General features: G+C 43.7%; 2 protein-coding genes across 4 annotated transcripts in view; both read right to left on the reverse strand.

The window, feature by feature from the left end:
* Positions 1 to 235: 235 nt before the first annotated feature.
* On the reverse strand, positions 236 to 1,410 carry TMEM81 (transmembrane protein 81). Its single transcript, XM_004578939.2, has one exon. It carries the CDS (start codon positions 1,408 to 1,410, stop codon positions 640 to 642), a length of 771 nt encoding a protein of 256 aa, XP_004578996.2. The 3' UTR covers positions 236 to 639.
* A 2,141-nt stretch (positions 1,411 to 3,551) lies between these two features.
* RBBP5 (RB binding protein 5, histone lysine methyltransferase complex subunit) overlaps positions 3,552 to 15,185 on the reverse strand; it is a 34,000-nt gene continuing 22,366 nt past the window's right edge. The window contains exons 10-14 of one of the 3 annotated variants that reach the window (XM_004578718.2): positions 14,042 to 14,159; positions 12,806 to 12,875; positions 12,183 to 12,412; positions 11,194 to 11,271; positions 3,552 to 5,544 (exon numbers count right to left, since the gene is read on the reverse strand). In XM_004578718.2, coding sequence (XP_004578775.1) covers positions 5,516 to 5,544; positions 11,194 to 11,271; positions 12,183 to 12,412; positions 12,806 to 12,875; positions 14,042 to 14,159 — 525 coding nt within the window. In that variant the 3' untranslated portion in view covers positions 3,552 to 5,515. Of the gene's footprint in view, positions 5,545 to 11,079; positions 11,272 to 12,182; positions 12,413 to 12,805; positions 12,876 to 14,041; positions 14,160 to 15,185 lie in introns of those variants that run through there. The other 2 variants (XM_004578717.3, XR_009246146.1) reach the window with 2 other exon arrangements.

Here is a 15,185-nt window from a genome sequence, read left to right on the forward strand (position 1 = left end):
CAGAGCTTTGCTAGGAAATTCAATTTAACATGAAAGTCAGGGTACGCCTGGGGAATGCAGGGCAGCCTACTACACATCTGAGTCACATGTCAGTCCTGACATCCCACCTGGGCACAGGCCCACACAGGAAGCAACCTGTTTACCTTCTGAGGAACCTGGGGAAAACAGAAACCAGACTGGTAATTATGAGGCGGCTTAAGTGCCAGAAATTTTTAAAAAGTTGCCTCTGTACAACTATTGTGAATTATTTTTATTGAATAGGGGGAAAGTATTTTCACTAGAAAAGCTATTAGTAAATTTTACAGAAACCCACTGTTTGAAACAGAGGTGTGAGGCACACCAGTAAATCATAAAGCAGGGAAAACTAAATGAACTTGGGCTTGGAGGACAGATCCCTTCTCAGGAACAGGCCCAGTGCCTACAGTCAGATTCTGATGGGCAAGTGCTCAGGAAAGAGATCAGTTAGAAATGACTGCTCACAGCTCCCAGGAGGTTCTCCCCCACCCGTTCCCACTTGTTCTTTGGGTGGTGGGAACCCCTCCCCTTGGGTGACACACTATCAGGCAGCAGGAAAAGGAAGGTAGGTGGGTTTCCGACAGCCAGACCCTTGGGAAACAGCCTCATGAATGCTGGAGGCAGTCAGTGGCCAGAGGTTGGCCTCCAAGCTCTGCAGAGCGCTGCACTTACCAGCGCCCCACCCACCACTCCACTGGTGATTCCTATTCCCACAGCCGATGCCACCTTCTTTTTCCACGATGGGTGATGAGGCATAGAATGGTTTGTCAGATTGACTTCCAGGCCCTCACCTACTAACTTTTGATCATCAGTAAGGGACTGATAGAAATTCAGGTTCACCAAGTTAGGAGGAAGAACCCTCAGCCCAAAATACAGCCTCTTGACGAACTTCAGGTTTTTCAACAGCTGCACGTCACAGCGGTAGGTCCCGGAGTCATACTCCTGAGCAGGTAGAAACTTCACAAAGTAGGAGTGGGCTCGAAAGGGCCTGAAGACCTCATCATTAGTGGAGATGATACCCCGTGCGAGTCTCCAGGTGAACCGAAAAGCTTCCTGCCCAACTTCCAGGATCTCTGGACTCAGGCAGCTGAGCTCAAACTGCTCCCCAGTGAGGACAGTGAAGTGGAGCATTCCGCAGATCCAGTTGGTCAAACACTCCAGGCGCTGAGACGAACAATTCCTCCTCACTCCATCAGGGCCCACCTCACAGACGGTCTCCTCCTTGTAGCCAAGGCCACAGGTGACAGTACAGGCGGTGGCATTGACGATCACTTTCCCCACAGCTTCTCGCAGCCTTTTGGGGATAGCCAGTGTGTTAGGAGACGTTACCACCAAAGGCAGGCAGGAAACCATCACCAGGCTGCCAAGGAGGAAACTATTGGTCAAGGTCTTCATGTCTGGCAGACCCTCCAGGTGTCCCAGCGGAATCCTGTAGCATATCATAATCTCATGCAAGATGCAGGCACCATCAATAAAACAAAGTCCAGTCCCCAAGGACAGGTAAAGCTATAGGTAGAGAAAAACTCAGAATGTTGTGCTCTCTTATGCTTGTTAGTGACCACGTGACTTGTCTTCATTCTTTTCACATCTTTTTTAACTAATGTAAATCTACATCTTATGGAGACAAAGATAAAAGACTTCAGAAACAGAGTGAATTTTCAAACTGTTTCAAATGCAGTTAAGTTATACGCTTCTCATCTGCATCCAGCCCTCTCCAAATGTTGAGATCCTAGACCAGGAGTAGGAATTGATAAGGTCTGCAAAATTATCTGGTCTGGCCCTGTCAAGGAAACTGCAGATTGGACTTGAAATTTTATAAATGTATATAGCAGGTTAATTTTGAAGTTGATCACTCTGTATGGCCCCCAAATGATGTACTAAATACGCTAATGCCATTTGGCTCTTAGCAGAAAAAAAGGCTCCAAACCCCCCACATTACATCTGACCTCAGGAAAAAAACACATTAAAGTCTAAACAAGAGAAAATACAATTTGAACTAAGTTCAAGTTCAGCAACTTGAATTATTTACTTTGCTCTCAAACCTTTTATAACAAGGATTAACGGTGCTAGTACTGCAGTGCAGTATACCATTACCTGCTTTCTATATAAGAGTTCAGTTCAAGTTCCAGATGTTGTTTCCAATCTAGCTCTCTGTTAACGCATATACAAAGGCAGAAGATGGCCCACATCAGAGACCCAAAGTTCCTGACTCCTGGATTTGGCCATGGCAGTCATCTGAGGAGTGAGCCAAAGAATGGAAGATGAATCTTGCTCTGTCAAATAAATCAATCTCTAAAAAGAAAAGGGGCCCAGGGCTAAATCCTTGCCTTGCATCTGTTGGGATCCCATGTAGGGAATAAAAAACAAAAATAAAAATCTTAGGAAAAAGATAAGATTCAGCTCTTTGCATTTGGACCTACCCTTCCAGAATTTCTATTTCCTTCTCTGTAAATTAAGACCTCTGTACTTTGTACAGAAATGAAGATTCTTGTGCTCTGAGTAGCTAGTGACATGCTGTGTGTGAAAATACTACGTGAAGCATGAACCTTGTGAGGATTTTAAATAAAAATCTAAGTTAAAATAAAAAACAGATAGGGCCATGATTAAGGCAAACATCCCCACCTCAGGTACTCTTCTTTCCCGTGGGGACCAACATTGGACGATGCACAAGGCTGACTGCTGGCTCAGACAGAGGTTGCTATGACACAGGTATGATGTCACAGGTAGGTTTCCATCATGCAGATTAACACATGTAGACATTCTTGCAGTGATGAAGATCAGACTCGGATTCTCAAACACCCTATTCATTTGGAAATGAAGTGCACTCAGTGGATTTTAATGCTGCTTAATGCAGAAGAAGAAAAGCTAATAGGAATTTAAGAGTACTTAGACTAAGAAAACTCCCTGAAAGGCAGGGATCTAGACACCAGCAGTGTCTAGCACAACGGCTTTTTCAGAGAAAACATTAAAATTCCATTCTAGGCTAATTAAAAAAAAAAACAAAATTATTTTTAAAGACTTATTTTTATTGGAATGTCAGATATGTAGAGAGGAGAGACTAAGAGATCTTCCATCCACTGATTCATTCCCCAAGTGGCTGCAACGGTTGGTGCTGAGTCAATCCAAAGCCAGGAGCCAGGAGCTTCTTCCGGGTCTCCCATATGGGTGCAGGGTCCCAAGACTTTGGGCCATCCTCCACTGCTTTCCCAGGCCACAAGCAGGGAGCTGGATGGCAAGCGGGGCAATCGGGATTAGAACCTGCACCCATATGGGATCCTGTTGCATGCAAGGCGAGGACTTTAGCCACTAGTTCATTTTAACTGAGACTAGTCCTACACATGATCTCTCTGGTTAACAACTTTTGCCAAAATCCTTGTTTGTTTATAATCCTGTCTAGATGCAGGAATGCAGCATTCCCTCCTCCTTTCAGCTGTGGATTTCTACACAGAAATATCTTAACACCACAGTAATCTGCATTTTCTGTTGTACAAAAGCAAAGTGGCTGGTTATAAGTGTTTACAAACAAACATTTACACTTGTTTAATAAACATCCAATTTTATTTACAAAGCATTAAAGCTTCAGCAAGAAGTACCCAAGGCTATGTTTCATCTTGTACAAAACTACAGAACATTAAAAAAAAAAAATGGTATTGAGCAGGGAGAAGGGATGTGACAGAAGGGCAAAGAAAATATACAGATATTGTACAAATCAAGAAATCCAAACTGAAATAGACAGAAGGTCTTAAGAATTAAAAACATCTTCCAAAAACATAAATAATGATTAGGAGCTGCTGCCAGAGGCCATTTCGAAGTTGGTTTTCTCAGAAGCCAGTTAGGAAGTGGAAAAGCTTAACATCTAAACCCGCAGGCAGAGGAAACCAAGCTGTTTCCCACAGGAAAATAAGGCAGTTTGCACACACTTGCAGTGCACGGGATGGGGGAACTGGGATGGATAAGAGGAGTTAGTTTGCAAAACAGGACTATGCCTAGTGAGCACCACCAACTCCAAGCAGCGGACTAATCAGGAAATTCGCAAAATGGGCATTCAAGCAGAAAGTAGTGGCATCTGGAAGCACTGGCATTTTGCAACTGACTCAGGAGAACTTTCTTCAATTACTGCATATACCGGCTCTATGACACAGAATGGAACAAAAGCGGCTCGTACTGATAGGTTCTACTTTCATTTTTATCCTAATGTCTACACGGCCATCAACATGTTTGGCTATAGGAGCCTCCCCCAATGGACAGAGGTTTCACGATTAACACAGGACTGAAAGTCTCCCTCACTCTGGCAAATGCAGTTACTGCTCAGCTGAAAGCCCCCTTTGGCAAGGCTACTGAGCCCTTTCTAGACCTGGCTTCCTGACTGGGATTCTCAGAAAATTCCAAACTCCTACCCTAATATACACATCCATCCAATCTTCTACTTTTCATATAAAGAATGGCAGAAGGGTTGGGGAGGGAGCTAAGCAACCTTTCACAGAAAGGAAGTGACTGAAAGTACAATGAGAAAAAGGAGCACAGACACAGGACGGGAAGGGATGATGACAGGTGAGGACAGATTTCCACAGGCAGTGGTAAAAAACTGGACCTTGGTCTTTGATTTGAACTCTGCTACTGCTGCTTTGATTTTGATGGTTTTACTTAGTCCTTGCATAGGGTCTCCCCCCAGCCCACTCCCCCCCAACCCCAGTAAAAAAGTTTGCTGAGAAATACAGTGGTGTGTTTCCATCTTTGGAAACCAGCACAGAAAAAGGAAGATCAACTACTGATGATTCTTCGCTGGAGAATCTTCAAAACACCATGATTAATGAGAATGAACCAATACTGGAAGAAAACATGCAATGAATAAGGAACCCTGAATCTCTTATTGCCCATCGTCTGGAGCAGAATGGGGTGTGGCAGGAGCAGTGGCTGCCTCCTTTTTCTTCCTTTATGAAAATTTCAATCTTTCAGGCATTTTTTTTCTTATCTGTCCATCCTTTGTACCCAGTAATGGAAACACAGGAGGTACCTGAGGAGGTGGTAATTTTAAAAATTTAGGAGAATTCGCAGCCCAAGTTTTCCTAGGATACCGGTTGCAAAACTTCAGATAAGGACAAATCACCTGGGGACATGCATTTAGGACAGAAAGCAAAACAGGAGATAGAAAAATGACTGGTCAAAAGGATGCTGGGAAAATAGTCAGATGAGCAAATATGTCGTTTCCCCAGTACTGCAACTAAGCCTTGAGGTTTAGGTCAAAAACACCTCTACGCGGTATCTTCACAATCCTCATTCCTGAGAGCCTATTTGGACTTACGCTTGAAAGGGAAGGTAGAGGATGTATAGTCTTCTTTCATAATTCACTTCTTCATTCAAACGTAAATTCACTCCCTTCCACCTCCAGGGTGGGAGGCAGAGGCCTTTGTTTTAAATTAAAGTCAATCTCAAATGACTGACCACACTGTCCAGAGGCCACATGATGGCAAGGGGAAAAGCACGAAGAACTTTAGGGTCTTCATAACAGTTCTGAGATTGCTCCTCCTGCTAAAGAAGTCAGACACAAAAAGCATCAGTTAGCATCAGTCAGCTACACAGACAGAAACACTGCTGGATGCTGGCTGGTGTGCTGCACGCACACACGGGTGACAACTTCCCCCGTTTAAGAAAAGATGCGACCACACCAACTCCAAGTACTTTGTTGAATTAACGTATCATCCAAATCCCAGCCCGGATCCCAAGTCAGCGGGGAAATGATCAGAGGTAGACATGTTCTAAGCTGCTAGCTATCGTCTAAGGTTTTGCCATATAATATTTCACGATTCAGAGTAGTAAAGGAAATTCGAGGGTATTAAACTTTTTATACTGTAGTCTCATTATTTACCAAACAATTAAAACCCTTTCACAAGTGCACCTGGTCCTCAGGGGACAATCTTATCACCCTGAATTTATAGGAGAAAATGTTCATGACAATACTGTCTGTATTTCCATGTACCACAGCTCACTGGCAAACACAACCCTAGAGACTAAAATCAAGACACTTCCCTGTTCAATCTCAGAGGGGTATCCTTAAATGGACTGATGTGAAAATTAACTAGGAAGTGTAAAAAGAGAACAAAGTGAAGAAATTCCTCCCAGATGCCACTGGATAGGATCTGCTGTGTGCAGGTGAAATGGTTAGAAAATAATGGCCCAAGTTATGAAGTGAAAGCACCCAGTTATAAAATGTTTCTCTGCATCTGAGTTTTAAAGTTCAGTACTAAATTAAAATCAGCAGTGAAAAGTATCTTTACATTTGCCTGAGAAAAAGATTAACAGATGCAAAGTCTCTACAGGGTAAAAAAAAAATCATATTTAAGCATTTTTTATAGTTCAGGAAAATAATATTATTCAAGCACTTTTTATAGTTCAGGAAAATAATAATCTGTTTTTCAGACCTCTCAACATAAATCGTAAAAATGAACCTCTTGAGATGATCTCAAAAAAATCTCTGGGTGGGCACTTGGCACAGTGGCCAAGATGTTCCCAGGGATGCACGTATCTCATATACAAGTGCCTGAGTTCAGGGCTCAACCCTGCTTCTGATTCCAGCTTCTTGTAACCCACATGGGAGATACAAATGGGATTCTAAGCTCCTGAATTCAGCCTGGTCTAGCCTCAGCTGTTGCAGCCATTTGAGAAGTGAACAAACAGAGGGAATATCTGTTTCTGCCTTAACAAGAACTAAAAAATAATAAATGAATAAATAAATAAATAAATAAATAAATGAATAAATAAATAAATAAATCCTGAGATGTAAAAACACAGACACAAAGGCTCAACATTATACCTTTGTCACCTTCGGGCCAGTCTCACTGTTTCCACAAACTATGACAATGTTAGTATTAAGAGATTAAAAAATAATACAATCGCTTCTTGGCTTTTTGGCTAAGATCAAGTGTAAAAAACAATACAAGTTTGCCATGTTAGGTCTAACTCATGATGGCAGAGTATGGTTTGATTGTAAGCTAACAGCATCAATCATGGGCACTCGAGATGACTAATGAGCTGCCTTACACTGATTATTTGAGACATCCCTCCCTCCTCCTCAGATTAGACACGAATTCAGACAAATGCAAAAATAAGGGAGACAAAGCTGTTGAGGCCTGCCAGAGCATGACAGAGGCTTGTGATGAAGCGCGGCTCTCCCCATGAACACCAAGAGGAATGTACCAGAGGCTGGATGGCAGGGCTCCTCCTGGGCTTCCCAGGACATCCAGTTTTGTCACTCTACCTAACTGTTGCTGCTGCCACCAAGCTCCAAGCTCCACCAAAGTGAGTCAGCAGCACTGCCTACAGTCCTCCCGAGGACGCATCACAACCAGGCCCAGCCCTCAACCTGCTCTCAGTACGCTGGAGCTTAATGTGCTCATTTCCACTCAAGAAAAGGCCAAAATCCAAGGCCAGAGAGAAAAAAAGAGAAGGATGTCGAGATCACGTGGGTATGGGATACATGCAATCACAGCTAAGGTAGGAAAAACACCTGCTACCCTGGGCAGCTGCTTTGTCTATGCACTGTCATAATTGCCTCATCACCGTGATCCTGAGAAAGTCCCCTCTGACGCTCACAAGGTAGAACGCTGAAACAGCTAACATAGTTGCCTCTACTGAAGCCTGACCAACTTAAGTGCCTAACAAGAATAACCAGAAACCAGAACTCCAGTGTGAAGCACCCTGTTACTTCCCAGATGCAAGGCTGAACTTTCAGTGGGTCATTCCCTTGCTTATCCTTGTTCGCAACACAAGTGGAATCATCTGCTAACAGGTCCTTGGAAATGGCAGCTACTCCTACCAGACTAGCAGCTTAAGAAGATCAATTGCACAAATACTAAAATGCATATCCTACATACAGATCAAAATCTTACTTTCTTCTATTACTAAGAAAATAGTAAGAGGCTCAGAGTTGTAGTGCAAACAAGTCAAACCACTGCTTGTAATGTCAGCTTTCCGTACTGGTCTGAATCCTGGCTGTTCCACTTCTGATCCAGATCCCTGCTAATGCACCTGGGAAAGCAGTAGAAGATGGTCCAAAATCCTTGGGCCTCTGCACCTGAAAGAAGACCTGGATGAAGCTCCTAGCTTCAGCCTGTCCCAGTTCTGGCCACTGTGGCCATTAAGGGAGTGAACCAGCAGAAGGAAGATCTGTATCTCTCCCTCTCTCTCTAACTCTGCCTATGTGGAAGACCTGGAAGACGGTCCTGGCTTTGGATCGGCGCAGCTCTGGCTATTGTGGCCATTTGGGGAGTGAATCAGCAGACGAAGATCTTCTCTGCCTCTCCTCCTCTCTATATATCTGACTTTCCAAAAAAATAAATACATCTTAAAAAAAGTAACACTGATATACAGTCTTCTGAGAGATGTAGAGACTAAAAAAGTTATTTCATCAGGTTAACTCTCCACCACAATAGTGACTCACACTTGAACACTTCTGCAGCAAAGCTCAGAAACAGCACTGTGGCGTGCTCCGCACTGAGATCATCTTAAATCCAGTGCGAGAAATGCCAGAGACACTCAGTTATTATTAGTGACCACCTAACTACAATTAAGAAGTAAATCTGAGTTTTAAAAAAACGTACAGTCATTTGTCTACCATTACACTTCATATGGAAAAGCACAAGAATAATTAAACACGTATTTTAAAGAGGCTGGGAGACCATGTCCTGAAGTGTTTTAATTTGTTGACTATGTTTGGCCACATTTTAAATAATCCTAAAACATTTTAGCTCGTCTTTTCTGCGGCAGCATCTGCTTGTGTTAGCAGTGAGCAGGAGGACTGCTCTTGTTTATGTCTAGTCAGTTACGGAGCCGTAAACTTCACTGGCCAGGCCCTTGTGCCTGTTCTGGGTTATTTCACAAAACAAACCACAAAACGAACATGAAGGTGGTAACTGAGCGAAACTACTACTGGGAAAAGTCCTGGCACTCTGTACTATAGTGTTGCGCCATGAAACACTGAAGTCTAAATCTACCAAGCCTAAGGTGGAATACTCAAAATGATGAGTAACTGACTATATTTCAGCTTCTCCACAGAAGAAAATTCATGTTCACTGACAACGAATAACTGACATAAGGCATAGATTAAACAAGAAATCCTGGTTTGTTTTCCGGTACTTATTACATCTGGACTGACACAATTAGACTAAAATTTTAAAGCAGGGGAAGGAGGGGATCCAAATGCAACCACCAATACTGTATTCTTCCTTGATTCTAAATCTGAAAGTAATATACTAATTGTTACATCAGTACTGCAATGGACATTTCAAGTAGTGACTAAGAAGCTGCCCGGGTGGAGCAGCACCATGACATAGTACATTAAACCTCCACCTGCTGTGCCAGCACCCCCGATATGGGCACCAGTTCAAGTCTCAGTTGCCCCACTTCCCATCCAGCTCCCTGCTAATGGCCTGGGAAAGCACCAGAGGATGGCCCAAGTAGGAGACTGGAAGAAGCTCCTGGCATCAGACCAACCCAGCTCCAGGCTTTGCAGCCAGTTAGGGAGTAAGCCAGTGAATGGAAAATTCCTCCACTCCTCCTCTCTCTGTAAATCTACCTTTCAAATCGAAAAAAAAAAAAAAAAAAAATCAATCTTAAACATATAAAAATAAAGAAGCTGCCTGGAATGTTGCCATCTCATGTCAGGAGTGCCTGGGTTCAAGTTCCATCTATGTTCTCCTAAAAGCTCAACCCACTTATTTTCAGCTTCCTGCTAATGCATACTGGTGGTAATTCAAGCAGCTGGTTCCCTACCCAACTACGTGGACCCAAGGCGGAGTCCCAGTTGAGTTGGGGAATGCTGACACCTGGCTTCGAGTTGACCCAGACATGGCTGTTATGTAGACATTTGGGAAATGGATCAGCAGCAGAAAGATTTCTGTATATCTGCCTTTCAAATAGATTTTTTGTTTCTATTGAGTGAAAAGAGTTTGTTCTCCATATATATGTATTTATATAAATATAAATATAAATAAATGGCCTGGTGTGATGCATTGATGGCTAACATTGCAAACACTGGGTTCCCAAATGGCCACTGGTTTGTGTCCCAGCTGCTGGTCCACTTCCCATCCAGTTCCGATTATAGCCTGGGAAAGCAGCAGAGGATGGCCTTTGGACCCTGCACCTGTGTGGGAAACCCTGAAGAAGCTCCTGGCTCCGAATGGTTCAGCTCCAGCTGCTGTGGCCATTTAGGGAGTGAACCAAGAAGATCAAGGTCTTTCTCTCCTTCTCTCTGTAACTCTGATCTACCTTTCCAATAACATTAGGAAAATAAATAAACTTCCAAAACAACACTATTCAAACAGGAAAGATTCTAATCTGATAATTTCCAAACAAGACACCACTTATCCCAGGTTCACAAGTATCTGATAGGAAACTGATATTGCTCTGCACCTCTCAGTAAAAATTCCTAATCACTTATAAACTATCTAAGTTTCCAAAGGCTTAAGCAGTAAACCACACAGATACTACAGTCTCTGGCTTTTTGATGATCTCCTATTTTCAACTATTGGAGGAAGAACACCCCCAAAACCTCATCTTCCTTAACAGGACACCACCAAACACTTCCTCACTGCTTCTAGACTTCTGAGAGAGAAGATCCATTCACTGGGCATTTGGAGAGAGAGACAGAGAATCTTATAAGTAAGATGTCAAGGGTGACTTAAAACAAGCTTCTATGTCTGGTACTTCATTGGACATAACCAACCTAGAGCAAATACAAACACTGAATTAAACCAGGGGTTCCTACCCTTTTTGGGATCATGGATTCCTTTAATATGATGAAAGCTATGGATATTTTCATCAGAAAAATTTAGACTGTTTTGCAGTCATAGGACAACAGATACCTCCCCCCCCATCTCCGAGTTTTACAGCTGCTGAATTAAGCAAATTCTGGTTTAGTTTGCCCCTAGTAGCAACTTAAAATGCAGATTTTTATAACTGGAGGAAAGGAGAGAAGGAAGAAAAGACAATGCTGCAGTTAGACGGAGTCAGGGCTGTACAAAGCAAGGCCACAAAGCAAGCTGGGCAGCGCTCCCAATGTGTCCTTACCTGTCAAGGGCTGGCTGAGCTCCACCTGCACTTGACCCTTCGCTGATCCTTCCAGAGGTAACCCTCTGTCCCCTTTGTAGAGTTTCGGTTTAAATGGAGAATCTTTCTCTTTACCTTTTGATCCTTTAGGCCGGCCTGCTTGCTTCTTCTTGGATTTGCCATCCCCCTTCACACCCAGTAGTGGATGGACTTCTGCAGAAGGACAAACAGGCATGGGAAGGGAGCCACGGCACTGCTCCCATCACCCCGGCCAGAACTGTGTGACCCAATGTGGTGCCTCTGTGTCCCCCAGGCACTAATAAAACTGGACAAGTGGCCAGCCAAAAGGCACATGTGGCCTGTGTGGTTCACAGTAACTATAAGTTAAAGAAGTAGCTGCACTTCATCAAACTGAGTAGGAATAGGAACACCCTCCCCCCCAACACACCCCACGAGCAGAAAAGGAATAGTTTTAGAACTTTACAGACAACTGGGACAAGAATCTTGACCCTACCACTTTATGTCAAGACTCTGGGTAAGTCATAGAACATTTCACATACTCCTAGCCTCAATTCTCTCCTTTTGTAAAGCAGGGCCAACAAAGTGCCAGGAAGTGAAAGTTACAAAACTGTGAATAGAACAGGGTAGATATGATGGACAACGTAAGGGTATGTAATCTGTAGTAGCTTAAAAAGAGAGAGAAAAAGAGAGAGGGAGAGAGAGGAAGAGAGGGAGAGAGAGAGAGAGAGGATGCCCAAGAGTAACCACCCCTCAACACATCCACGTTTATCCATCCTGATATCTGACAACAGAGGTTTCCAGAGGCAGCCAATAAAAGGAGAGAAGGAAGAGACTGCCTGTGTCTGAGTAGTACTTCATTATCTAAAAAAAAAAATCACTTTATGGGAACAAGTGAAAAAGATGAGGGGACTTGAAGTGGGTTGCCTGGAAAGGATGCGGAGGGGCAGGAATGTCCCACTTTAGCAGAACAGAACACACAACCATGACAAAGGTGTAAGCAGTACAGTGAAGACCCATGGGAAAACTTCAAGGTAAAATATCTTGAGTATGAAATTACCAGTTAACACGGGTGCTGGGCGGCAGGGAGAAGAGGCAGCTCTTACCATCATTTGGGACTCCTTGAAGTTCGATGTTGGTTGTTTTGGGTTTCTTCTTGGGCGGCTGGGATCCATCAGCTGAGGACTGCCGCTTCTTCTCTGAACTAGCCCCTTCATCCATCAAGGAGGTTTGGACTGCATCCGGTGGGGGGCCATAGGGGTTTTCCTCTGGGTCTTCTACCTCAGGGGCAATGGGTAAATACAACAGAGCCTTTGAATCTTCCAGCTCTTCATCACTATTTGGAACAGGATCAGACAAGGGATTGGAAAAAAGAGGAGACAGTTGCTTAAACCGTGAGCCCTTCCTCTAGTACCTATATTAAGCATAAGCAGCTGATATGATCAAGGACTTTAAGGAAGTCAAGTTGAATAAAAGGAAACCAAACACCACGATTAACAAACTCAACCACAAAAATAAACAAGTGAATTATTTTGGTTCCTGAGAATTGACTGGTTGTGCTAGGGAAGAAAGCTGGGACTGAAGAAGAGATGATTAAAACATACTTTTCCTACACCACAGGCATTCTCTCTTCTGACTAACAATGAGATGGGACTGAGGTGATACAAGGGGAACTGGACGATGCAGACTAGGAAGGGGCAGCCAAGTGTCTGCCGCCATGCTAGCTCACCTGCTGCAGAAGGCAGCTATGGGGTCCACACTGGTGACATCCACTTCCTCATCTTCTGCAGCATCAGCACCTACAGGACAGAAACCCAGGAACGGGTTGACAAGGAGTGAAAATTGCCTCTGACTGGCAGTGAATGATTTTCATGAACTGAAATCCAGGAGAAGCAAAGGAGGAAAAACCGTTCACTTCGATTATTTAACAAACAGCGCAGAATTTCCACCACACGCTAGGCTGGCAAGAGAGCAAGGACTGAGAGTGTTGGGAACAGCTCTACCCAGGCCGTCAGCTACAGACTAATGGTCTCAATTGAATTCCTAAGTGCTAGCTATGTGAGAGTGCTCAGAAAGAACAGTCGCTGTGAGAATCTGAGATGACTTCCCAGAACAGAATCCACCAGTGCCAAGGCAATCCAGAACACCTGCACCCCTGGAGTCCTTCCTAAAACACACAAGGTCTGTGGGTTATCTACAACAGGTGAGGCCAGCACTATCAGGCTGGAGGGAACTCACCTCAGTCCCGCCCTCCATTCCTGACACCAAGTGGCCCCTGAATCACTGACAAACAACCTGGCAGGGCAACTGGACTGATAGCCACACACACGAACCCCTACTGTGTAGAACACCTTGAGTTAGACAATGGGAGACAGTCAACTTCGTATGCCAGAGGATTTTATCTAGGATAACAATGATCACAGTCATAATTGTAATAGAAAATACTGAGTGCTTATTATCGTCTAGGGATCCTCTAAGTGCTTTACACGAACTAGCTCATCTACTCCCTATCGCCCTAAAATGCAGGTCACATTATTTCCCAGCTCATGAGGAAGTGCAGGTTCACATATTAGAAATAACTATTTTGTGCGAGGCAGTCTGGCTAGAGTGCCCACGCCCTTGACCTTCTCACAGAATGACAGATCACATGACACACTGAGCATTTGGCGCATGCAGCTGCCCTGCCAGGTGCTCCACGTAAATCCCCACTTAACCATCTGCAATTAGTCAGGAAGTATAAAGTGCAATGTCAAGAGAGCTGCTGGAGCCCTGCTAATGCCCACATAAGCTCTTAGCTAATGCCTTTACAAATTAAAACTCTACACACTGGGGAAACCGTGTAAGCCCAGAGAAAAGAGTGACATTTTAGATGAGGTGCTGAAGCAAATTTACAACTCACATCGAGAGTGCTAAGTGAAGCCATTATTTCTCCTTGAGGAAACATTCGGTGCAATGACAAACATACCTGTCTGTTCAGGCTCACTCTTATCTTCATCTTCAATATCAAACTCTGATTCCCTTTCTTCGTACTCTACATTTTCATCCAACTCTTTGAAATCTGGTGCGAAGGCACTCCAATTTTCCTATTCCACAAACAATATATACTACTTAATCATATAAGGAAGCAATAACCTATAACAGACATTAACAATGAAACATTCAGAATTTCACGACTAAATTTGGTAGAGAACAGAAATTAAATATCTACAGGTTGTCTTTCTTTTTTTTGGTGAAGCAATTATGCTGGCACAAACAGGAATTTGGTATTAACCAGGCCTAGAATGCCAACCAGCTATTGGCTGCTTTTCTCCCAGCAGTGTAACACTTGCCTAGGTACAAGGCAATCTAGGCAGTTGCCTACAGCTAGGAAAGTTGTCTTGTCTTAAGGCATTTTCTATCTTAAACATTCCTATTATTACCTACAAATTTTTCACAGGTAACTACCTTCTCCCATCTTCTCAAGATGTAACTCAAATAATTTTCTATCAGCATGCTGATTACAAATGTGGGTTTAACATTGTAAAGGAGAAAACAAATAAACAAAGTGGAAATGGGCCAATGTTGTGGCCTAGCACCATAAGCTATGATCTGCAACACTGGCATATAGGCACCAGTTCAATTCCTAGCTGCTCTATTTGAGATTCAACTCCCTTCTAGTGTGCCTAGGAAAGTAGTGGAGAATGACCCGAGTACTTCAGCCCTACACCCCTGTGGGAGACGCGGAAAAAGCTCCTGGCTTCAGCCTGATCCAGCCCGTCGTCATGGTCATTTGGGGAGTAACTCAGCAGATGAAAGATCTCTCTATGTCTCTCCTTATGAAAAAGATCTTTCCCTAAGACTCTCCCTCTAACTCTGGTTTTCAAACAAACAAATCCTAACCAAAAAAAAAAAAAGTTAGAGGCCTGCCACAATAGCCTACTGGCTAAATCCTTGCCTTGCGTGAGCCAAGATTCTATACTGGTGTTGGTTCATATCCAGGCCGCTCCACTTCCCATCCAGCTCCCTGCCTGTGGCCTGGGAAAGCAGCAGAGGACACCCAAAGCCTTGGGACTCTGCATTTGCACGAGAAACATGGAAGAAGCTTCTGGCTCCTGGTTTCAGTTAAGTTC

Source organism: Ochotona princeps, chromosome 10 (assembly GCF_030435755.1).
Source record: "Ochotona princeps isolate mOchPri1 chromosome 10, mOchPri1.hap1, whole genome shotgun sequence".
NCBI classification, from domain to species: domain Eukaryota; kingdom Metazoa; phylum Chordata; class Mammalia; order Lagomorpha; family Ochotonidae; genus Ochotona; species Ochotona princeps.